This window comes from Megascapheus bottae, unplaced genomic scaffold (genome assembly GCF_031878675.1).
Source record: "Megascapheus bottae isolate mThoBot1 unplaced genomic scaffold, mThoBot2.hap1 HAP1_SCAFFOLD_40, whole genome shotgun sequence".
Taxonomy (NCBI): Eukaryota; Metazoa; Chordata; class Mammalia; order Rodentia; family Geomyidae; genus Megascapheus; species Megascapheus bottae.
The window spans coordinates 7,107,138-7,132,336 of record NW_028327715.1 but is presented as its reverse complement, the minus strand read 5'-3'; the positions used below and the strand labels follow the sequence as shown (position 1 = coordinate 7,132,336).

At 41.4% G+C, this 25,199-nt stretch overlaps 1 protein-coding gene across 1 annotated transcript in view; it reads right to left on the bottom strand.

The window, feature by feature from the left end:
• The window catches only part of LOC150039465 (glutamate receptor ionotropic, delta-1-like), a 63,044-nt gene extending 39,035 nt beyond the window's left edge, over positions 1-24,009 (bottom strand). The window contains exons 1-4 of the mRNA XM_090327840.1: positions 23,908-24,009; positions 23,608-23,768; positions 11,904-11,992; positions 11,366-11,508 (exon numbers count right to left, since the gene is read on the bottom strand). Coding sequence (XP_090183966.1) covers positions 11,366-11,508; positions 11,904-11,992; positions 23,608-23,768; positions 23,908-24,009 — 495 coding nt within the window. The remainder of the gene's footprint in view (positions 1-11,365; positions 11,509-11,903; positions 11,993-23,607; positions 23,769-23,907) is intronic.
• Positions 24,010-25,199: the final 1,190 nt, after the last annotated feature.

Here is a 25,199-nt window from a genome sequence, read left to right as displayed (position 1 = left end):
GCTTGAGCCGACACTCCCAAAAGAAAATATATAGGTGACCAAGAAGGACATGAAAACGAGTTCAATATCCAAAGCCATTACACTGAAACAATGAGATATCTACTCACATCCACTGCAGTGACTCTAAGTTAATCTAAAAGAAAAAATAATTGGCTACAAGTAAGGCAGTCACAGGGGGTGACAATGCTAGCATTGATTGGCATGTCTAGCATTATAGTTATCAAGGGTTGTATTACTACTGGGAGTGTGAAATGGTGGAGCCATATTGGGATTGATTTCTCACTTTCATACAGCAGTAAACACAGATGTATACCATGACCTTTGATTATGTCCTCCTATTATTTTCATATAAAATGGAAGCTTCCCTTGACTGGACTTGTTTAGGAATACTCATATCATGCTCAGGAGTCCTCAGTTGTTACAGTGGAAATATGAACCACCACAAATGGATAAGCAAGGGTGAAATTTTTAATTACAAAGGAATTCCATTCAAAAATGCAAAGAAAGGAAAAAAAAAGAAAACAGAATACTGATGTCCATTTCATCATGGATAAATCTGAGGCTTTTGGGGGGTCAAATAGGGCACATACAGAATTTTATAGTGTTTAGAATCTGCTTATACAAACCAAATTAAAAGTAAATTTAATTTGTCATGCAAGAAACAAATTGTGTCTGTCTTTGATGATGGGGAGAAATATCCAGAAAAACTCTTGTGGGTGTTGTCAGTGTTCTGTATCTTGGGTTGGGTGCTGACTGTACAACTATAAGTTAAGCTCAGGAAATGAACACAATATATAAGCATTTTATTTTATGTATGCCATTTTATTTTATGCATACCAATGGTGTTTGTGTTCATATTCTGTCATCTTTCTTCCTAACATATAGAAGATACTACAACAGTGTGCTGGCATCCACCAGAGTGTGTGCTTTGGGCTACAATCCACATTGGATGCTTTAGATTCGACACATTGGTAAGCTCACATCTAATCATGCCAAACTTTGCTGAAGTTTCTCAGATAGTTCAGAAAGGTGACTTCACTAGCTCAAAACCATGGATTAAATTAGGCTAAAATGGAATTTAAACACATATTTCCTAACTCCTAAGCAGAAATGGCTTGAACTGCATTTCTTGAATGGATGAGTAAGTGAATAAATGAATGAATCAAGAGAGGAGAGCATCCAACCTGTAAATGGATAGAGTGCTATTAAGCAGATACAAAAAGTGTAGAAATGAAGTGGTTATCTAAATGCATTCCAACAAACCCATTTTGTTCCTCCATAGGGAGTTTCCTACTTCCTTCCTGCTCATTTTCTGATGGAAATCAGAACTTTATCTTTCCCATTATCAGGGTCAGAGCCTTCTGAGTTTTTGGTGGTGGTAGTGATTTGGGTGTTATTTTGTTGTTGTTTCTGTGCCTATCCTGGGGCTTGAACTTGGGGCTTGCGCACTGTCCTTGATCTTTTTGGCTCAAGGCGAATGTTCTACCACTTGAACTACTGCTCTACTTCTGACTTTTCTTTTAAAAATTGAAGATAAGAGTCTCGTGGACTTTCCTGCCCGAGCTGACTTTGAACTGTGATCATCAGATCTCAGCCTCCTGAGTAGCGAGGATTAGAGGCCTGAACCACTGGCACTTGAGGCCTTCTGGCATTTTAATCCAGCACCTCAAAATTACCAACTCATGCCATCTGCAACTTCACCTCCTTAGCATTTTGTAGAGCTAAAGTGGTGCCTCATGTATAACGCCTCCTTACATTAATCATTCCAAAGAAAGATACTAGAAAAGTTCCTCATCTGTCCACAGTCCTTCCATCGAATACCATCTTATGTGTCACAGACTAGTCTCTGACTCCAGCAGCCCTCAACCCAGAGCAGAAAGGAAGAGGGGAGGTACAAACGCAGGTGCTGAGAGAAGAGGCCAAAGCATTGGATCAATGATGGAAATAAATTGCATCCACATTTTATAATCCCAGTGAAATTCACGGAGTGGAAAAATAAAACAACTTCTGGGAAGACTATTGGCCTCTGAAGCTACCTCCCTCTAGGGAAAAAAAATACTATTTCTAGCCACAAGGTCTGAGACAAGTTACTCATCTATTTGTTCAAAGAGCTCAACAAGCTGTAAAGATTGACACTTACACTATTAACACTATATTCTAGTTGACAATGTTATTAAATATTAGGTCTGATTTATGGAAAGGTTTAATCATTTTGCAGTCCAGGTCAGTCGTGGCACTGCACAGAAATTGGGTTATGTGAGCTGTTCCTTGGTGGAGTTCATCAAGCTTAAGAAAAGAAAAAATAATCCCACATAGTTATTATCATATAAATTTGAACCACTTTCCAGCTCAGCTCTGTAGCTCTGTGTCTCAAAGTTTTCTCCAATTGATAATTTTAATAATATGGAAATAAAAAATAAATAAAAATCACATACCTAAATAATCTTTGCTATGACACATGGAAGATGGGAAAAGTCTTTTAATAACTGAGGTCAGGCATACATTTTACTATGTGGGTGTGAAAGTATTAGATTAATAAAAAACAGAAGTAAAAAGTATGCACACAGGTAGAAAGGAATTGAAGAACAGAAATGGCAATGTTACTTTATCAAGAAGATGGACAAAGAAAAAACACAGTTCTTCCTGCTACTGCTATATGAATATAATGCTCTGCATGGAAAGCAAATTCAGAAATACAAAATTAGTGGAACTTAATCATAATCATGTGCCATTTAAGCTTACCTAACAATTATTTCTCTACTTCTCAACTGAATGTCTTTCAATAAATAAGAATTTATCATTATCTGCAAAAAAAGAAAGAAATGGCAACATTAGCTTCCACCAGAGGCAATGAAGGTGTGAGGTTTGGATGGCTAGACCACTGGTCTCTATGACCTTGAGCAAGTCAGACTCTCTGAGGCTCAAGTTCATTTTCTACATTATGGAGATATAATCATGGAGAAATTTGTTTATGAAGAAAGCAGTAATGCATGTAAGTAGTTTGGCACAGTGCCTTGGACCCAAAGGGAAAACTAGATCAGGCCAGGACAAAAGCTATCCCAGTATAGTCCTAGGCGGCCAGCATCAAACCTAGAAAGGACAATACAAGGCATTAAATGATGCAGGGCTAAAAGAAAGGCTACCAGAGGTGCCTTGGAGCTAGGACATGGTCCAGAGCAAGATGACAAGTGATTGGAAATGCCTATGGATTATTAGTACCAATTCAGGAGTTACTGCAGGAACATGAGTCACTAAGTAGCACAGAGCTAAAGGATGAGCTTCTACAAATACCTTTGGGCTATTAGATGCTATGAAGAAAGAAGACAAACGATTGTAGTGGTTTATGGGCTACTAGATGGTGCAGAACTAGAAGATGAGCTAGTAGGGCTACTAGATGATCCATAACAACAAAACAAATCATTAGAGGTACCTTTCAACCAAATAATACAAAACCAGAAGACCACTGATTACAGAGATACATGCAATACTAGATGGCACAGAGCAGGGAAACAAGTGACTAGTGAGGCTTACAGACCACTAGACTGTACCAAACTGGAGGATGAACTATTGAAGGAACCAGTGAGGGTGCAGAACAAGAGAACGAGTTAGTACAGGTACTTAAAGGTTACCAGCTGTGCAGAACTGGAAGATGAGCTGCTGGAGATGTCTGTGGGCTTTTAGGTGGGGCAGAACTCTGCGTTAGACACACTTTCTTTAAATTTTTTTCTCTAAAAGTATAGATGACAAAATGTGACCATATGGTTGCTGTCAAAATGTGACCATATGGTTGCTGTCCCACCACTCTGCTGTGGGAAAGCAGAAATAAAAATTCTATATAGTGGACAGATAAATAAATAAATACATGCATATTTTACAAAATCAAATTTGAGTCATGGATCTAGTTGGCCACATTCTTGGTTCCTCTTTCGTGTGTCAGTTAGGTCCATATGGCTGTGTAGAATGGAGGCCTGTCCACAGGTCACTTAGGGGTAGAAGGGTTTTCTCCCCTGGAGATAGACAGTTGCATTAAAAAGTATTTGTTGCAGTCTCTTAGGATATAAAAACTCTCTCTCCTCCCAGGTCCCATCTTGAAATGTTTCATCATCAGGACCAAAGCTCTACCTTCCTCCCTGTTTCAGCAATGCTGCCAGGAACCAATGGAGTCTGAACAAGCATGATACAACCTTTTTTCCTCCTCTGCTACTGTACAAAAGTGATTGCCACTCCCTAAGCCATACCCCACTTAAATTGGTTTCAAGTCATTAAAAACCACAGTACTGGTGAATTAAAAATAATAGCAGCTTTCCAAGGTTATGCAGATACCCAACTCCTTGACTTTAATAGCAATTAACCATTGTTCCACTACCATGCACTTTCTGGAAATGGAACTGGTATCATCAAAGAGCAACTGGAAATTACAAGTGTAATTGTCCCTATGAGTCACATACTGGGCATTCTTATCTTTGCCAGACTGTCTGAACTGCAAAGAAGCAGGTTGTATTTGAGAATGGAAGCAGTTACCCTCATTTGACTGTAGCATCAATGCCTATTTCCCTACTTGCTCATTTTTCCCCTTACGCGTTCCAGATTTAAGGCATGGTCTTCACTTGAGAAATGAGAATATATAACCTGCGCATCCTGGACTCCACATTACCAAATCTGTGCTGGGGGGATGTGGGGAGGAATAAATCCAGAAAGAGAGATGGGGGGTTCTATTTCCATCTCTTAACCACTCAAAGAGATACAAGAAGGAAAATTGGAAGGTGAATCTGAGCTTTTCTCTTTCCAAAAAATGTAAACTTGTGTTTATGACACTATTATAAAACCTTTCCACCTTTTCTAGCACTGCCCTCCATTTTTATTGCAGATTCAAATGTAAAAGGTAAATGTGCGATCCTCTCTACCCAAAAGTGGCTTGGGAGTTTATACATCAATCATTTCAGGAAAGTAAAAAATCTTGTATACTGTAAAAAGGTTAGATTCTGTTCCAGAGAAGTTGTATGATTTGATAAGGAATGCTTTATTTGAACTTTTCATTGATGGTTTTGCTTATGATTTTGCTCTTGCTCAAAAGTATCAATACATCCAATAAACACTTTCTGATGGGCTGCCAATGTGTTGCATCCAGAGTGAGAAGACATCTTCACAATGGCCAAGCCACAACTCTCTAGAGGAAAGTTTTAGTTATCTTGAGGCATATCAGAGCAGGCATGTAGACCACATTCTACAAAACTAAGATGAGTGAGGGAAGGGGTATGTGGGAGAGGGATGGGTGAGAATGTCACAATGAGCACTATCAATCAAGATATATGGTACTCATAAACTGCTTTGTTAAATGACAACTCCTTTGTGGATCTACTTAAAGATAATCAAAAGGAAAGAAGAAAGGGAGGAAGGAAGGGAGAAAGGAGGGAGGGAGGGATTGAATGGGGAACAAACCTCTGCCTGACTTAGTCTATATTTATTTTGGAAGAATTGATGGATGTGCACAATGATAACAGTTGCAACCCTTGCTTTAGGTCATTTATTTGGGTATAACTCTCATTTATAATCAAACCACTTACTAGGTGCTATCATTAGAAATAAACAATAAAATGGCTTATCTAAACCTTAGCATTGACTCTGATTTTCATCCAACAATATGCTTCCCTTCTTCCTGTGGCTCCATGCCTCCCATCTGCAGCAAATACTAATGATGATTCTTGCATTTTATCCTGACTTTGGATGTGAATATGAGGATATTTTGTTTTTTAAAGGATATGATACTGCACATTATCTTCGATTAGTTGCCTTTAATACTTCTATTTTGCTCAATACCATTCTGCTAAGATTCATATACACTATTCAAGACAGTTCATGCATTTCCTTGCAGATACCTTTGTTTTTTTGTACTCTGTTAATGGTCATGGGGATTGTTTCCAGAGTTTTGACTCTACAGGCAATATTACTGTGGCTTTTCTTATCTCCAGGAGTGCTGAGAGACATGTACTTGAGGTATATGCTCAGGAGTGGAATTGGTAGAATCTAGCTATGCAATGTCCCATTTTATAAGAGAATGACAAACTCTTTTCCAAAGTGGTTGTACTGAGTACACTCCCAGCAGCAATTAAACACCTGTTCTGTCAAATCCTCTCTACCACCTCTCACTTGATGCCAGTCTAATTGGTGGAAAATGATACATCTTTATGTTCTTGATTTGCATTTCACAGATCACTAATGACTTTGAGCATCTCTTCCTATGATTATTGGCCACATGTGTTGCTTCTTCTATAAAATCTGTGTGAGCCTTTTGCCCATTTTTCCCTATTAAATTGTTTGAGCTTTTCTTACTGATTTGTAAATGCTCATGGTATCTTCTTGATATTAATTGGATAGTGTTTGTATGTGCTGTAACTATCCATTCTTTATGGGGTCTTTTGTTCATAAGAAATGATTTGTGGATAATTGTTACAGTGGATTTTCATAAAAATCTATTGTAGACAGAGCATTTGTTTACTGTGAGAGAAAAAGAAATCTGGGAGAGGGAACTCGAAGGCCACACCACCCCTGCCTTGCACTCATAAAAGGCCCTAGCTCAGCTTTGACTTCATTATCTCCAAATGAGGTGACTCTCAACCACAAAGATTCACTCTCTGGGGATGAAAGGAGGTCCTTAAGCTCAAGGCTGGAGTGGAGTGCACTAGGCATTAAGGAGGTCTAATAAATCTTGTAAGAATGGAACTACTTTAGTTAAATGTCAGTGGTCAAAATCTACTTTATGTGTTTTTAGGTATCGTAAGTCTTTAAGGAAATTCTACCATAAGAACTGATCTAGGTCTCTCTCAGCTCTGAGGTTCCAGAGAGAGTGACCCATTCATGCAGAATGGGAATTCATACTGACTCATGTCAGGCTCCAGAGAGAGACACCTCCTGCTATTGAGCTACATGACAACAAAATGTCTCATCAGCACATAACTATGTGTTCTCACATAGTAACTAGGACCCACAGGGCTGAAGCTGTGATTGGCTTTCCAGGCGTGGACAAACTCAGGGTTCTCTTCCTGGATAGTGGTGAACCTTCAGGGGATGGAGAAGCTTGTAGGTTTGGGGGACCCTCTCCTTCTGCAGAGCAGTGAGCACTGGTGCCCCACGACTTTCATCGTGCCACCAGGACATCCATTGCTCTGTGAAGAACAGCGAGACACCCTGACAAGTCAGAGAGAGAAGGGAACATACAGAGGGTGTGTTTTGGTTTGGGTTTGCTTTAGTTTATTCTGGTGTTTGTGTGTGTGTGTGTGTGTGTGTGTGTGTGTGTGTGTGTGTGTGTGTGTGTGAAAGAGAGAGACAGAGAGACAGAGAGAGAGACAGAGAGACAGAGAGACAGAGAGAGAGAACAGTTCTGCAAGGCTGGTGGGACAATGTGAAAGGGGAAGGATGAGAGAGAACCCTGGGTGAAGTAAGGCATAGTCCTGGCCCCAAGGCCAGTTTATCTTTCACAAACCACTCATAAATGAGCTGGGGGACAGTTGGCAGCACCTGTAGTATTCCCACACCTCAGGCAGAATGGTGCCCACCAGCTGAAGCATCCTGGAAGCTGCATCTAACTGAGTGGATTTCGCCATATGGATTTTCATGGCTCTGACGCAGCAAAACCTCAGTCAGGAGTCAGAGTGTGAAGCTGTCTCTGGTAATCATCTCTAAAATGAGATAGCAATCCTCAGTGCTCATTGTGAGAAATCAAGTGAAAACAAACAAGCAAAGTCTAATAGCTACTAAAGAGGGTGCTGGTGTGTGCCTGACCCTTTATTTGTTTGTTTTTGTTTTTGTTTTGTTTTGGCTATGGCTTCCTCTCATGACCTCCTGTATAATCTCTATCTCAGGTTTGTCACCTTTCCTGTCATCATTAAAGCATGCCTCTTCACAATACAGCCTATCTAGGTAGCCCCATGTCCTGTTTACAGTCTTCCCCATCTCAGTCTCCTGGTTAACATACCACATACACAATCTCCTAAAGCTTCTTCCAGACTCCCTGGAAGTCTGATAACTCTGCTTCTGCTTGTGCCAAATGTTTTCACCTTCACCAGGCAGACCCCCAGGCAACGGTTATATAAGCCCATAAAGACAGAGAGCCAAGGCTTTAGCTTAATCTGCCTGCTCTTCCCTGGATAGCATCCCTTTGAAAGTCACAAGGTACCTAACCTCTCTGTTTCTGAATTAACAAACTGGAGACTAAAGATATGAGGATAGGGCCGGGAGATTGGCCTAGTGGTAGAGTGCTTGCCTAGCATGCATGAAAAACCAGTTTCAATTCTTCCATACCACATAACAGAAAAAGCTGGAAGTCAGGCTGCCACTCAAGTGATAGAGCTCTAGCCTGAAGGAAAGTCCAAAGACAGTGCTAAGGCCCTGTGTTCAAGACCCAGAACTGGAAAAAAACAGAAAAGAAAAATAAAAAGATATGAGGACAGGCTATCGTCTGTTTTATATCTAGTGAAGCTCTTTTCCCAACCTGTGGTCTTTCTATTTACTTTGCTAGCTATTTTCTTTGCCATGCAGAAGCTCTGCAGTTTAATGTAATTCCATTTATCCAGCCTTTCTTTGATTTGTTGTGATTCTGGCTCTTTACTCAGTGTCAGCCTGTGCCAAGGAGCCCTAGTGTATCCTCTATCCCTTCTTGTAATATTTTCAAGGTATCTGATCTTATATGGAGGTCTGTGGTCCATTTGGTATTGATTCGGTGCAGCGTGAGTTATAATGATCTAACTGTAGTTTTCTACATGTGTATAGCCAATTCTGCAAGCACCATTTGTTGAAGAGGCTGTCTTTCTTCCATCTAGCATTTTTTGGCTCCCTTATCAAACATTAGGTAGCCATAGATATGTGAGCTCATTTCTGGGTCTCCAATTCTATTTCATTGGTCCTCAGGTCTGTTCATGTGCCAATATCAAGCTGTTTTCTTTTTTTAATAACTGTCTTCATAATAGAGTTTGAAGTTTGCTATTGATATTCCTCCAGCACTGTTCTTCCTACTAAGGATATTTTTGCTCTTCAGAGTCTTTCATTATTCCATATAAATTTTTAGATTGCTCTTTTATTGTACTGAAGAATGTTGTTGAGATGTTGGTAGGTATTGCATTGAATCCGTATATAGCTTTTGGTAATATTGTCATTTCATGATGTTAATCGTACCAATTTGCGAGCATGAGAGGTTTTTCCTGTTTTAATTTCCTTTCTTGGCTTTTTTTTTAAGTTTCCTCTCTCAGGTTTTAAATTCTGTTTTAACTTCCTTTCTCAGATTTTAAAATTTTTCATTATATAAGTCCTTCACATCTTTGGTTAAGTTAATTCCTAGGTATTTTTTGAGACTATTACAAAAGGAGTTACTTTCTTGATTTCACCCTTGTTTTTCTCATTTTTGGCCTACAGAAAAGCTGTTGGTTTTTGTGGATTAATTTTATACCCTGCTACTTTGCCAAAGTTTAAGATTAGCTCGAGTAACTTGGGAGAGATTAACCTCCCCACAAAACAAATCCTGAGGGACCAGGAGTGTGGCCTAGTGGTAAAGTGCTTCCCTAGCTTGCACGAAGACCTGGGTCTGATTCCTTGCTACACATATATAGAAAAAGCTAAAAATGATGCTGTGGCTCAAGTGGTAGAGTGCTACCCTTGAGAAAGCCCAAGGACAGTGTTTAGTCACTGAATTCAAGCCCTGGGACTGGTAAAAAAAGTCCTCAAAGAAGCAACCACACCATTAATAAGTGGGCTAAACACTTAGAAAGAGACTTCTCTGAAGAAGAAATAAGAATGGCACATGAAGAAATGTTAAACATCTTTGACAATAAAAGAAATGCAAATCAAAACGACGTTGAGATTCCACTTCACCCCAGTTAAAAATGGCCATTATTAGGAAAAAAAATTTAACAGATCCTGGTGTGAATGTAGCCAAGAGAGAATGCTACACTGTTGGTGCCAATTTAAACATGTTCAACCACTCTGGAAAGAAATATATAGGTTCCTCAAAAGAATAAATACAGAGCTCCCCAGAAATCCCACTCCTGGCCATTTATCCAAATGACCACACTAATGTTACCAGCATAATCATATTCACTGCAGCATATTCACTTTACTGTAGCTAAGTTATGTAACCAACCCAGACGTCCCTCAGTGGATGAAAGAATCAAAAAATGTAGTATATATACACAATGGAATTCTTTCTTTCTTTCTTTCTTTCTTTCTTTCTTTCTTTCTTTCTTTCTTTCTCTCTCTCTTTCTCTTCTCCCTTTCTTTCTTTCTTTCTCTCTCTCTTTCTCTTCTCCCTTTCTTTTTTTCTTTCTGTCTTTCTTTCTTTCTTTCTTTCTTTCTTTCTTTCTTTCTTTCTTTCTTTCTTTTTGCTGGCCATGGTGCTTAAACTCAGGGCCTGGATGCTGTCCCTGATCTCTTCAGTTCAAGGCTACCACTCTACCCCTGGAGCCACAGCCCCAGTTCTGGTTTTCTGGTGGTTAATTGGAGATAAGTGTCTCATGGACTTTAGTGCCTGGGCTGGCTTTGAACCACAATCCTCAGATCTTGGTCTCCTGAATAGCTAGGATTTCAGGCACAAGCCACCATGCCTAGCTTACACAATGTAATTCTATGCTTCCATCAGAAGAATGTCATCACCTCATTCATTAGGAAATGGAAAGACTGAAAAAAAATCATATTAAGTGAAATAAGCCAGACCCAAAAGAACATAGGCTCCATGGTTTCCCTCATTTCTAACAATGAGTATATGTCTAGGATTATCCTAGCAGAACAAAATAACTAAGTAGCTATGCATATATGACCATATGAATTAAAATGAACTCCAAGATATGGAAACAAGAGGGTGTGTGTGTGTGTGTGTGTGTGTGTGTGCGTGTGTGCATTCTATTTGCAGTTATTTCTTTTTTCCTTCATCCCCATTCCCTTTGGCTTATCCCCTGTTGTCACTGTTTTTAATTTTGGTATTCTTTGCCTTGTATATAAATTTATCTGACTTGGGAAAGAGAAGGGCAATCACAGAAATGGTGGGACAAAGGACAAAATAATGCAACAGAAATACTCACTAGACACTATGTTGGAAATGAACTTTACAATTTGTGCTGAGAGATGGGAGAAGTGATAGAAAATGAGGGAGGGATAACACTGCTCAAGAAGAAATGTGCTCATTCCCTTACTTATGTAACTGTAACCCTCTGCATATCAACTTTACAATACAAAGAAAGTAAAATGGAAAAAGATATGAGAAGAGGTTACCTTGCAGGTACAGACCTATTTCAAAGACTTGGGAGTGTGTCTCACACCTTAAGGGTTAGCCCATTCACAGCCTTGGCTCAGCACATGTGCTCAAGCACCAATTCCTCCCTACCTTTCTGATGCCCTCTGAAGGGTTGGACACACAATTGTCAGCCCCTCCATTCTTGCTGATAGCCCTCCAGAGCTCAGCAAATGTACTGTCCTGCTCCAGGGGGTTGGTGCCTTTAGCTCGGAAGTATTCATAGACAACAGAGTCTCACACAGTGCCGTAAGGCATCTCTACTTGCTTGGACAAATCCTGGAATGTCCTGAAATGCCAGAAAAAGAAAAAGGAAAACAAGCAACAAAGCATGAGTATATACTGCATATCATACACTGCAAAGATGGGAATGGTCTGTGATTTCTTCCTAAGATCCAAGGCCCACCCAGACCCACTCACAACCATTGCCTAACAGCATAAGTAGCTCAGCCCAGAGAAGGGTTTTGTCATGCCTCTGCCTTCTACTGTAGCTAGGTTCCCTCAAAGATGCTGAACTTAAAGAACCAGTCTTTCCACTGAGCTTGAGGTATATAAGGAAAAAGTAGACAGGATTCCTGTTTTATCTAGATAAATACTGAGAATATAATATTAATTATTGAATGTTTCTGACCTGAACATTCAAAGAGAATGGAGAAGGAAATAGTCATGTTGGCGAGATTAATGATGATGATGACAATGATAAATGGCAGATACGGGCCACTGACATGTGGCACCAGTACAAGATAAACTCACACTAGGAGGCTAGATCAATGGAATGGCATTCCTGAAAAGATTTCAGATGTTTTAGAGCTCCAGTCAGTTACTGCTTTTGAGTACCAACCATCAAGCAACTTATTTTTATTTTTCTTGTGTGCATATACCCATACTAGACCTTGAACTCGGGGCCTGGATATTACCTCTGAGTTTGTGTGCTCAAGGCTAGCACTCTAGCTCTCCTTCTAACTTTTTGGGTGTTTACTTGGAGAAAAGAGTCTCACAGACTTCCCTGCCATGGCCAGCTTTGAACTATTATCTTCAGATCTCAGCTATGTGAGTAGCAAGGATTACAGACATGAGTTACTTGGACAGGGCTTATTTTTCTTTAATTATAAACTAAGAAACCTGGAGTTTTATTTGAAATTTCATGATCCTTAAGATTTTTTAAAAAACTTAAATAATTGTACAAAGGGTTTTCCATTCAACAAGTCAGTTTTTGAGTACAATGCATCGCCAATATCATCCCTTTCCCTCATTCTCCCCCATCTTTCATAATCTCACCCATACCTTCATGTCACGGTAGCTTCAGTTTTATACATGTATATTGAATATAATGACTGATTTTCTGCCTTTCCTCTCTCCATTCATCTGTCCAAATTTTGATGGATATTTAAAGGATAGGGAAAGGAAAATAAAGCACTTTTGAAAGCACTGGCTTGTATAAGGAGGAGACTCAGGTAGCTCCCAGCCAGGTGCATGTTGGGTAGAGTGCCTCCGGAAGGACTATCAGCAGCCTGAGGACAGACATCGGAGCTGGAGAACCTTCTTTTCAGAAGGAGACATGCAGATGCTCCTTGACTTATGATGTACTTATGTCCCAGCATACCCATCTTTTATTGAAACTATCATGAACTGGAGAATATGAACATCATACCTTAGCATTAATCTACCCAATATATGCAGACACTAACCTGTGATTGGATGAAATCCTCCCTGAAGCCTTCTTTTTAACAAAGGGTTAAATATATTGTGCAACTTATTGATTACTTGTATTTAAGAGTTGGGAAAAAAATCATAATAAGTGCAGTCAGCCAGAACCAAAGAAACACAGACTCCATGGATTCCCTCATTTGTAATAATTAGTATATTGCTCAATAGCTATGTACATATGACCGTATATGATGATGCTAAGCGAAACAAACTCCGGGATATGGAAACAAGGGTTTTTCTTTGTGAGTGTTGTTAATGTACTATGTGAAGTTATTTCTTTTTTTTCTTTTTTCCCCCTATGTTTTATTCCCTGTTGTCACTGTAACTGATTTATTTGAATTAGGGAAAGGAAAGGGATCAATGAAATGGTAAGACAAAGAAGAAAGTGTGAACCAATGTAATGGCAATACACATAAGAGAATATGTTGGAAATGAACTCTACAACTTGGGGGCTGGAGGAGGGAAAGTGGGAGAAAAACATGGGAGGGGGTAACAATATCCCACAAGAAATGTACTGTCTACCTTATTATGTATGTAACTATAACTCCTCTGTATATCACCCTGACAATAAAATTAAATTTTACAAAATTGATAGCACCACACACTGAAGAATGAGGGCTATTCTCTCTCATGATCACATGACTGACTGAGGAGCATTATACAAGAGGAATGGAAGTTTCTACTGAATGTTTTGTGCTAGCATACTATCAGAAAACAAAAGAGCCTGAAGGAGCCAAGGCAGGAAGGCAGGCAGGCAGGCAGGCAAGGCAGGCAGGCAGGCTGAATTTGGAAATATAATATAGCTACTAAGAGGGTCACTAACATGGAAGGATCATGTTTCAAGGCCAGGTGAGGCAACCAATAAGCTATATGTGGTGGTACAAAACTGTAATTCCAGCTATGCAGGATCCTCCTACAAGAAGGTGGTCTTAAAAGTAATTAGAGCAAAAATAAAATAAGATAAAAATAAAATAAAATAAACTCATACTGGGAGCATGGCTTAGCCTGTTGAGAGAATGTTACAGTTCTTATTTATAAAAGCAAAAATCATGGTGGCCATCCAATCTATCTAGCCAGGCTGTAATCTGATGACTATTTATTTCTCTCCTAGAAATCTCCGTGTCTCATTTTTATCCACCCACTTCCCTACCCATACCTTTTTCTGAGTCACTATTCCCACAGTAAAAGCCAATCTTCCCATCTTAATTTACAGTGCCTCCTTCTTCCAATGTCTGTCAGTTGTCTCCACTCCCACACTTCACAATCGCCAATCTTAAAATGAAAAATGCCACCAAAATTCATCTATGGCACCAGGCCATGTTACTGCCTTTTCCTGGAATCCCTCCTTCTCAACTACACACCTGTACACTTTCACAAGCCACTTTAAAATCCACCTGTTGTCTTTCCTTGTGAGAAGCCACTCCATTCCTTGCCTCTCCGTGACATCTCCACATTTTGCAGGCTTCCCTGGCAGCAGGCTTCACTTCAACAGTATGCATGCCAGAGCAAGGACAAACAGGAACTCCACCTTGTTTCCAGGGCTTACCATCACTCAGACTGCAGCCTACAAATACTGGAGTTTGAATTCACGGCTTTACCCTTGTTCACTTTGCTTGCTCAGCCAAGGTTTTACCCTTTGCATTTTACTAGTTGACTCTGAAAATCGAGTCTGGCAGATGTTTTTTTTCTGCCTAGGCTGGCTCTTTAAAACCATAGTCTTCTAGATCTTAGCCTCTTGAATAGTTAGGCTTATAGTCATGAACCACAGGCTCCAGCAGTTTCCAAATCTTTAAACCCAGGGCTACAGCAGAGCCTGTAGCAGAGAGTTGACAAGAGGAAGAAGCTGGGTATGCTCAGATCATATAGCGGCATCTGATATGGTCCATGCTCAGGAACTGGAGGCAGTGAGCTGCTGTAATAGATCTTGTCTCCACAGACTGTGAAGTGTTGGGGGCCTGGTGTAGGGGAAGCTGGATCATCACAGGGTGACCCTGTACTCAGGGCTAGCAATGTCCTCACGGAGGTCCAGCAGTATCTGGCTCCTTTCTAGCTAGAAAGACAAACTTCCCAGCATTCCTCTGGCCTCTGCTACATAGCCCACAAACAGAGTTCAGGATTGATTTCAGTACACTGCAGATGAAAGGAAACATGAAATAACAAATTCGATGAAGAAATCTTCCTAATTATTGTTCATTATTTATATCTAATTGAAGCAAGATGTTCCTTTGCTTGAAGAGCCCCAAGGGTTGTAACTTTGTCATAATTTGCCTGTAATGAAAGGAAAGAGGAATTTTTTTCCACATTTTTTTATTTTTCTCATGGTACTACAAACAAACACAAGGCTTTGATGAATGGGAAACATCAGGATGAATTACACAGTTGAGTCTAAATACTGAACTACTCTAAATTACTGCTGTTTCCTTGAGTGCAGAATGAATGCATAAAAGCCAGGGAGTGTGGCTCTCCTGTTTCTTCCCCACATTTGAAATGGAGATTACCCTCTCTGGTCCTGGTATTTATTCACAACCATACCCACAGTCAAAGGATCAGGGAACATCTCTGATGACAAGCAGGCAGCCCAGATGTTTATGATTCTGTTTCCCTTTCTGTTCCAGCATAGCTACTTGTCTTGTCTTCAGAACATCATCTTCAACATTAGATGCCACGGCTTGACCCAGCCTCCCCCCTAACCATGAATCAACATGGAGATTTCCCTGTCGCAGAAGGATATGCACTGCCTCTTCCAACAAAGATTTTCAGCCTCACTACAAGGCTAGGCACATTGTAGTCACCACTGCCATTTTCCCAAGGTAATTCAACCTTAAGAGGGCCTGACCCAAAGAGCCTAAATAGTGGCACCCCAAAGCCACCTCCTGGTAAAGTACACCATTCTGGAAGAGTCACTCAGGGAAGGAGAAAGGAGAGCAAGGACAGCCAGCCAGCCAGGCTGCCAAGCCAACATTGGCAGTCAGTGGACAACAGATGTTGAAGCCAGATAAGGTGTTCATCTGAGAAAAGTCAAGAAAGCTTGTCCAGGAATGAATTGTCCTGGCAGCACAGGAAATGTAGTATTCTTCTGAAGCCATTTTCTCCAGCAATAACTACATACAGTTGTTCAGGCATTGACAACAACAGAGAAGAAAAGGTAGGCCCACCCTTCAAAGACAGGGTCTCTGTCAAACTACCATGCACCATGCACCTCCATAGACACAGGAACGGTTCCTTTCCCTTACAATTCCTGAATGTCTAGTATATAAGGCTCGTGTGACACAGAGCACAAGATGAATCGTGAGCATCCTCCAGGGGTTTGCAACAGGGAATAGGTGAGTGGAGAAGTAAACCCAGAGTGACCAAACAATGTGAATGGGATAGAAAGACAGGTCCATATGAGGGAGCCCAGAATCACAGAAGAGGAGCCATTAATTCATGGGCCAGGGCTGATGAAAGTCTTCTGAATAAGAAAGCCATGAATATATCAAATCTGTAGGATGGGTGAAAGCAGGTATTTAGAGAACCAAGAGGTAGGGTATTCAGGGAGAGCACTGTTTACCTGAGAAGGTCCTGCTATGTGAGATATGATCCTCTGGGATGCTCGTGCAGGGCTATGGTTACCTGTTAAAAAGACATGGGAGCCCTAGACGTGGCTCCTGCCTTTGAATGCTTCAACTTGCTTGAGTAGCCCAGTATCTCTCACAATGGCCCTTGGAGCTGCAGTCTTGATCATCCCCAAGGCCTTATAATCCATTGTTCTCATAGAACTGGGGAAGATTGAGATCAAATATATATACCTAGCCCACAGTCAGATTTTAAGGAGAGCCAGCTCTCCTATTAGACTTCCAATCAGCATGTGAAGGGGGTTGAATGAGTCCACAAGAAGGTATTAAAGGCTAGACACTGGGGTGGTAAAAACCTGAGTGGAGAAAGATGTGGGTAAATATTGTGTTTCAGCTTCCAGGATTGTATGATCAGAACCAATCTGTCTCCCTGGCTGGATCTGGGCAAATGTTTCTTACCAACAACTTGTCTATGGTCTTACCAACAGCACTGGTATCTAATGTAATGACCAAGGGTGAGCATACAGACACCCAAACACCCAAGAAACTGCCTCCAAGAGGCAGCAGAAACAATTCTCTAGCCAGGTATCAGCAGCTTATGTCTGTAATTCCAGTGACTCAGGAAGCTGAAAATCAAGGACCACAGTTTGGAGTCAGGTTAGGCAGGAAAGTTCACAAGACTCTTATCTCCAATTAAGCACCCAAACAAAACAACAACAACAAAAGAGAAGTGGAGCTGTACCTAGCATGGTAGAACATTAGCCCTGAGCAAAAAAAAAACAACTCAGGGACAGTGCTTGGGCCCTGAATTAAAGCCCCAAGACCAGTGTGCATGTACACACACACACACACACACACACACACACACACACACACACACACACACACACACAGCATCATTCCTAGGCTGCCTACCTGTTTTGAACTGGCCAGGAACATGTGTTAGCGTAAGCATGGGTGCCTTGTGGCTTTCTGCCATTTCAGTTCACTATGTATCTTCTTACATTACTTCTGCATTGTGTTCTGTTTGGAGCTCTTTCCATATCAAAGGCCATGCTCCCCTCCAAGCTTTTTGTTGAATCCCTCTCTTCCATTCATCTGTGCTTGGCTGATCCAGAGATTAGAACAGTGAGAACTACTTTTCTGTGTCTCCTACCTCAGGTAGGACCTTCTCTAGCTTTCACAATCTCTTCTTCCATGGTTTTCTATGAGCCTAAAACACTGTCTTGAAAAAGGACTTTGTGGGCCGGGAGTTCAGCCTAATGAGAGAGTGTTTGCCTAGCATGCATGAAAGACCCTGGTTCGATTCCTCTGTACCACATACATAGAAAAAAGCCAGAAATGGTACTGTGGCTCAACTGTTAGAGCTCTAGCCTTGAGAAAGCCCAAAGCCAGTGCTCAGGCCTTGAGTTCAACACCCAGGATTGGCAAACAAAAGAACAAGGACTTTGTACAGTCTTGAGAGCAGTTTCCTCCCTACATACAAACACACGCACACACACACACACACACACACACACACACATACACACACACACCGTTCAGAGTCTCACAATGTGTCTTTCAGACTTAACCAAGGGCAATCACCCCAGTGTGGCTTCACCCCCTTCCTCCCCACACCTTTACCCCCCAAATCAATCTCACTACTTCTTAGATTCATTTTCATTAACAAAGAGATAAATGTGTTTGTGGCATGAGAAAAATCAAGAATACAGACCTTATAAATCCATCTTTGCATGTTAACAGAAATATTTACATTGGCAATGGAGATAAATACACTTGCAACAAGAGAAGAATCAATATACAGGATCTGCAAAGCAGATTTCAACCACAGTGAGGATGTCATACCCTGCCTGATAAATCTAAATCCCGAAGTCCTGTTATTCTCCTCGAAGAAGAAAGGAAATGAGTGGAGTAGCCCATAGACCCGGAAATATAGGGACACTGTCCCCATCTGTGACAATGCACAGATGTATCTGCTATCATTCCAAATGTATTGCTTTTCTGGCTCACATTTGAATCAGTGAGAGATGGTGCTGAGCAAGGATGCCTGACCAGGATTCTACTGATGCCCAGAATCTTCAGTACCAGGATATACTCCTTCCTTGCCTGCTGTCCCACCCCTTCTGGGCATCATCCCCATGGCTCTCCCATATATACCACCTCCGAACCTTTTCCCAGGCAGTACAAGCCTTCCTTAGTATCTTCTACCTTTCATCCATTCATCGTTGGACACCCATCATTTCTAGAATGTCTGCTTGTATTGAGCCCTGCTCTGGGTCTAGGGGAAGGAGAGCAGGAACCATATGTAGCATTCACTTAGTAGAGGTGGAGAGAGAGACTGGTAGCATCACCCACAGCAAAGCAATAATATGTTATGTGAGGGTTAGCAACCCTTCTGGAAAGGAAATTCCCAGGGCTTAGGTGGGCTCTGATGGCCACCGGCCACTCAGTCATATGTCTTTCATTTTTGTTTTTGATTTTCAGCACTGAAAAAAATGTTCAAAGAGGTGCATGCAGTCTTAGCTTTCAGGAAAACAGGTGGTCAGTTGTAAGTGGCCTGTGAGGACACGGCTTGCTAACCTCGGATGTCACGTATAAAGTGAGGAAAATGCTAGGGAGATTAACAGAGCAGGATAAGAATTATTGAAAATGGAGGAAGAGATTTTGTTTTACAGCTAAGATGAATGCTTCAGGCATTAAAATTCACATCTAGGGCCTCTGGCTCCAGTGCATTTTCTTCCTCTAGGCAAAAAGGAGATGAGAGGCTCAGCTCCTAAGGGACAATCCTGAGAATAGCCCAGGAGAAAAGGCAGTGGGCAGCTACTGGGGAGTTGCTTGTCAGCTTCTGTCCTAGAATCTTTCCTCAGAACCTCCCAGAATGCCTGGAGGGAGTTGAAGCACTAAGCTCCTGGTATCCACAGCTGAGTCGGTGGGAATTCTTGAAGTCAGCAGAGTGACTGCAGACCTGAATTGTACTTAGGGACAAACCACCTCGGGAACCCTGTCCAAGGATTATAAGTGTGAGTCACTGGCTCCTGGTATCTATTATCATTTTAAATCTCTTACTGTGACTAATTGATGAGTGAGGCTTTATCACATGTAGGTAGGTATACATCGGGAAAGTGGTATATAGCATTTGATAAATATGGATTTCAGGCATACACTATGAGTTTTAGAAGCTTTCTCTCTCATGTTAGAGAGTACTATTGTATTATCAAGATGAAAATATGTCCTAAATAAAATGCAAATGGAAATTTAAAAAAGAAAAGATCTAAAAGCATTTGTACATATCTATTTCCATTCTTACAAGAAACAACCCTGGATAATATAAATAAAATATAAAAGCAAAAAATAGGGCAAAGAAGCAGGCAATAGTTACAAATCTCCTACTTCTCAGAAATGTGTTGCTCCCCAATTTGCATTTTATGCTACTGTAAACACAAATGAGTGGAATGATTTTTTTTTGCCAGTCCTGGGCCTTGAACTCAGGGCCTGAGCACGGTCCTTGGGCTTTCCTCAAGGCTAGAGCTCTACCACTTGAGACACAGCACCACATCCAGCATTTCTACGTATGTTGTACCAAGAAATCGAACCCAGATCTTTGTGCATGCTAGGCAAGCACTCTATCACCAGGCCAAACTCCCGGTCCCAGAGTGATTTTTAACAATTCCTTTGACATCCAAGTATCCATTCTGAGTCTGGAGAACTTAGCATGTTCTCTTCTCTCCCCTGTGTTCACCTGCATCTGGGTCAGTCATTCAGTGTGCTGAGATCTGTCTGGAAAATAAGACCCCTGCCTTCCTTGCACCTTCAACCGCCTGCCCTGCCAGCTGGAAATATAATGAGCAAGCCAGGACCTGGGATAATTGTATCTTCAGTGACCAGACTGACACACCCAGACTGACTCAAAAGGCTACAAGACCATCCCCAGCATCCAGAAATCCGTTCTGGGAATTATTACACTGGGCAGACCAAATGCTCCCTGGCTTCTGATTCTTCCTCCTGGATTCAACCAAGCCTGGTATATTGCCCTCAAGACAGACTAGGGTAGATGAGTCATTACATAGTGGGCAACTGATTCCTGTGTTTTCTTTTTGTGAGAGGACTCCACTTGCATCTTGGAAGTGAGAACAGCTTAGTAAGGGATATTGTGAAGAGCACTTAAAGGAAGTGAGGTAGCTGTGGCCCAAGTGCACAGTGAAGGTCCTGGAATATAGCAGAAGCTCAACATCTACACTATTAATAGTGTCCAATGCGGGTGACTCTACTACCCTTATAAAGGAGGCTCTACATGATTACTTCTGTTCTCTCCTATTGCCTTCTCCTGCATTTTCATAGCCTGCTCTGCTCATGGGGTACTACCAGCCTGAGGATCTCCTGTTTTGTCAACAACCCCTACCTCCCATCTGCATTCAGGCTCAGTATCTTCCCATTACAAGGACTCAGCTCAGCACTAAGGTCTTAGAGATGAAATGAATTTATGCCCACTAGATCCATGCCCAGGAAGGAAAGGAAGACAGAAAGAAGTGTAAGAGGAATAAGAGAGAAAGGAAGAAGAATACTAAAGGAGGAGAGAGAGAGAGAGAGAGAGAGAGAGAGAGAGAGAGAGAGAGAGAGAGAGAGAGAGGAAAAAGAAAAGGGGAAAGAGGGAGCCAAGGAAAAGGAGGAGAGAGAGCAAGATTCCCAACTTAGACATAACCTCCTCAGGGCATAACAGATCAGTACGCCTATAAATGGTGTGACAGATAGGCAGCAGGTGCTCAGTTCATGTTTTCTGTCACAATCAACTCTGGTTTACATGAACACTGTCTTTGTAGCTGACTAGCTGAATATGGCTGAGACAGGAAATGGAGTCAGGCTGTTGATGGCTCTAATATTAGACTCACTAACTTCACTGGCTTCAAGTGGACTCTTGATACTAAATTTCACTGTGCAATTCATGAACTTCTAACTCTGCTTATTGTTTCCCAAGTAGGGAGAAGTCATCAGTAAAGAACTGTACCTTTTAAATAAATTTGTTATTCTAAAACCATTGTATACCTGCCCTGGCCTTCATTTTTATTTGTTATTTTTTTTTTGCCTGTCCTGAGACTTGAACTCTTAGCATGGGCACTGTCCCTGAGCTTCTTTTTACTCAAAATTAGCACTCTATCACTTGAGCCATTGAACCACTACTGGCTTTTTGGTGGGCAATTGAAGATAAGAGTCTCACAGACTTTCCTGCCCTAGCAGGCATCTAACTGTATCCTCAGACCTCAGCTTCTTGAGTAGCTAGGATTACAGGCATGAGCCAAAAGCACCCAGCTACCCAGCCTTCTTTTAAACTACAGGTTCTGCTGCTGGTCCTATTTATGTCTAACTCTATTTCTTGCAAAGTACACTTCTCTTCTAGTTGTCACTTCTATTTCCTATATAATGAAATGACTTCTCTTTATAGATCATTTCCATCAGATTGAAAACATATACATCTTCTGCCTTAAAAATAAAAATCCATAGCTAGGTGCTGGTGCTAACCAAAAATGCTCAAAAATATCACCTGGCCCTGAGTTCAAGCCTCAAGCCTGGTACAAAGACAAAAGGAAATGGAAAGAGGAAGATCTTTAGAGAAAGTGTTCTCAGTATCCAGAGAGAAACTGAATGATTAGCAGTGAAGGAGAGAGGAAGCCCTTAGGTTCTTGACTGATGTACAAGAGATCAGATACAATGAAAATTTTGTGAGACATGCAAAAAAGAGGGGAATTGGCAGAAGTTCTAAAGTTTTGGGCCACAGAAACTCAAAGAACAGAATAGTGTTTGACTGAGTTGGGAGAATTAGAGGAGGAACAGGGGTGGGTCTCTACCATTTTAAGCCACCGCTCCAATTCCAACTATTTTTCGTGGTTAGTTTGGAGTCTCATGGACTTTCTACCCAGGTTGGCCTTGAACTGTGATTCTCAGATTGCAGCCTACCTAGTAATTAGGATTGTAGGCACACAGTTTGCTTCCACTTTTAATTCTTTTTTTTTTTGGCAGTCCTGGGCTTGAGCTCAGGGCCTGAGCACTGTCCTTGGACTTTCTCAAGGCTAGAGCTCTACCACTTGAGCTTCAGCACCACTTCCGGCTTTTTTCAAGGTATGTGGTACCGAGGAATCGAACCCGGGTCTTCATGCATGCGAGGCAAGCACTTTAACCACTAGGCCAAACTCCCGGCCCCCACTTTTAATTCTTATATAATCTATTCTCTGGGGAACAAGCAAACAATCCTTTTAGAATGTAACCCCTGACTCGGCCACCTCACTGTTTAAAATACTCCCAAGACAATTTCTCTCTCAAAGGAATATAAAAAAATTCCCTACATGGCCTTGAAAGTCTCAATGGTCTGAATGCTAGTGTGCTAGTGCCTCTACTCTCACACACCCATCTCCACATCTTCCTCATTTGAGATATTCATAGCGGCATCTTCTGGTCTACTTGGTCTACCCTTCCTTCTCCAATTGCCTCCCTCTCTTGTATCTTGACTGATCCAATGTCACAGTCTCTGGGAGGCCTTTGTTATGATATAAACCCCTCCTACTCTCTTTGAAGTAGCTGATCAAATAAATATAAACCAATCTGACACATGACTGTGCTCTGTAACTTCTCCTCTTGTAGTTACAGCACCAGTGTCTGCAACTTTGCCTAACTCTCATCAGGAATGAGGGATCTGGGGGCACTATAGGAGTGTTCCAGCCAAACCAAAACATTTTGTTCCCTACATGACATTGTCATGAACATGGGTGCTATGCATCAAACATTCAATGTAAATAAATTAACCTTTTCTTGCCTTTCAGCATCTAAGCTTGGATTCTACTGGGAAAAGCATACCTCTAGGGATGTCCAGTCTCCTTTCAGGACCATGGATGGATAGAGAATCTGAGACACGCAGTCATAGCAATGCTTGAATACAAGAGTTGTGGTTCTGGGCCAGGAGGAGGAACACAGTGCTGTAGGTCACAGCTGAGAACACAAGAGATCTCTAAGGAGTCTGGGAATCTAGCCTGCTTCTTTATGGGATCCACCTTCAGGGGGATGAAGTTTCAAGATCCATCTTACTTTTGGAAATGTGCCTCCACTGGCTGAGAGCATCCCACCAGGATGCAGCTGCTGTTGGCTTCCTTGGCTCTTGCATCCCTGACATTCAGTGAGAGTGTTCCACAAGCAGCCCTGCCAGCCGCCAGTTCCTCCATGCCAAGAACATGCTGGCTCTCAGCTCTCTACACCCACAAATATTTGCTGCCACAAATCAATACAAAAGCAGGATGCACCATTAACCTTTAATATATCAGTGCTGGGGCTCTTAATCCATTATGATGGTGTCATAAATGTGGCTGAAATGCAAATCAGAGTGGCTACCCTCTTGGAGGCTGTGAAGGTGCCTTCTTTCCACCTAGGCACAGCCTGCTTCCCTTCATACTCCAGAGCAACACCAGGAGTCCAAGGCTCTTTTCTCCCCATTAGGTCCCTTCTCTATTTTCCTTCTGGGCCCCTCTACTATGTCTGCTTCCCTGTCAGTCATTTAACATGTCAGGAAAAAAATGATACAATACTACTAACTCTCAGACTATGCTTACACTTCATTTGCATTGCTTTATTTAACCTTGGCAATAAGCCTTTCAAAAAATTATTACCTTCCCCATCCCATTTCACAGATCAGAGGCTTGGAGAGATTAAGAAATAGACAGTTACAGGAGACTCAAGTTAAGAAGATGTCTTCATGCCCAGGAAGGATTGAAACAAAAACATAGGCATGTTAGACATGTTAGCTCATCCCAGAGTTACAGGAAGAAGCTAAGTTATATGGGAAGTATTAATAAGTACATAGATAATTAAAAAATCATGCAAAATGTGCTGTATGAACCCAGACACCTATAGGCTCATGCCTATAATCTTAACCACTCAGGAGCCTGAAATACAAGACTCAGGATGGTAGCCATCCCGGGCAAGATAACCCTGATATTCTTATTTCCAATTACTCAGAAAAGAACTAAGAGTGGATCAGTGACTTAAATGGTAGAGAGCTATCCTTGAGTGGAAAAAAACTAAGGGACAGAGCCGAGGCCTTGAGCTCAAGCTCCAGTGCTGGTACACACAACAAAAGGCATTGCTACAATTATACACAGTGACATGGGGTCATGATATAGAACACTTCCCAGCTTGGACATATATTATGGGTAGACTCAAAAGGAGAAAAGAGAAGGTACATAAGAAAAATGAGGTCAAAGCTGAGGATGCAGTACAAAAATGAATGCATATAGCAGAAAAAGTAAAGACATTCTGGACCAGAGTAACAGTATTTTCAAAAGACAGGTGCATGAGGGAGGCAGTGAGACCTTCTGGGACTACTGTTGGTTTGTTAGGATAGGCAAATAAGAAGAATAATGGATAAGACCACGATAAAACAATTATCCATAACCACTTAGAGGATAGTCATACTGGAACTATGAAAGCACAGTGATGTTGAAACTATGATAAACCATCAGTGTTCTCTAAACCATCAGGGGTCAGAAAACTCAGAGGTGATCAAGTGGCTTGTCCTACACATTGGAAAGTGGGGAAATCACTACAAAAAACAAATCATATGGGGTTTTTTGTCTGTCTGTCTGCCTGTCTGTCTGTTGGAGCTCAAGGCCTGGATGCCGTCCATT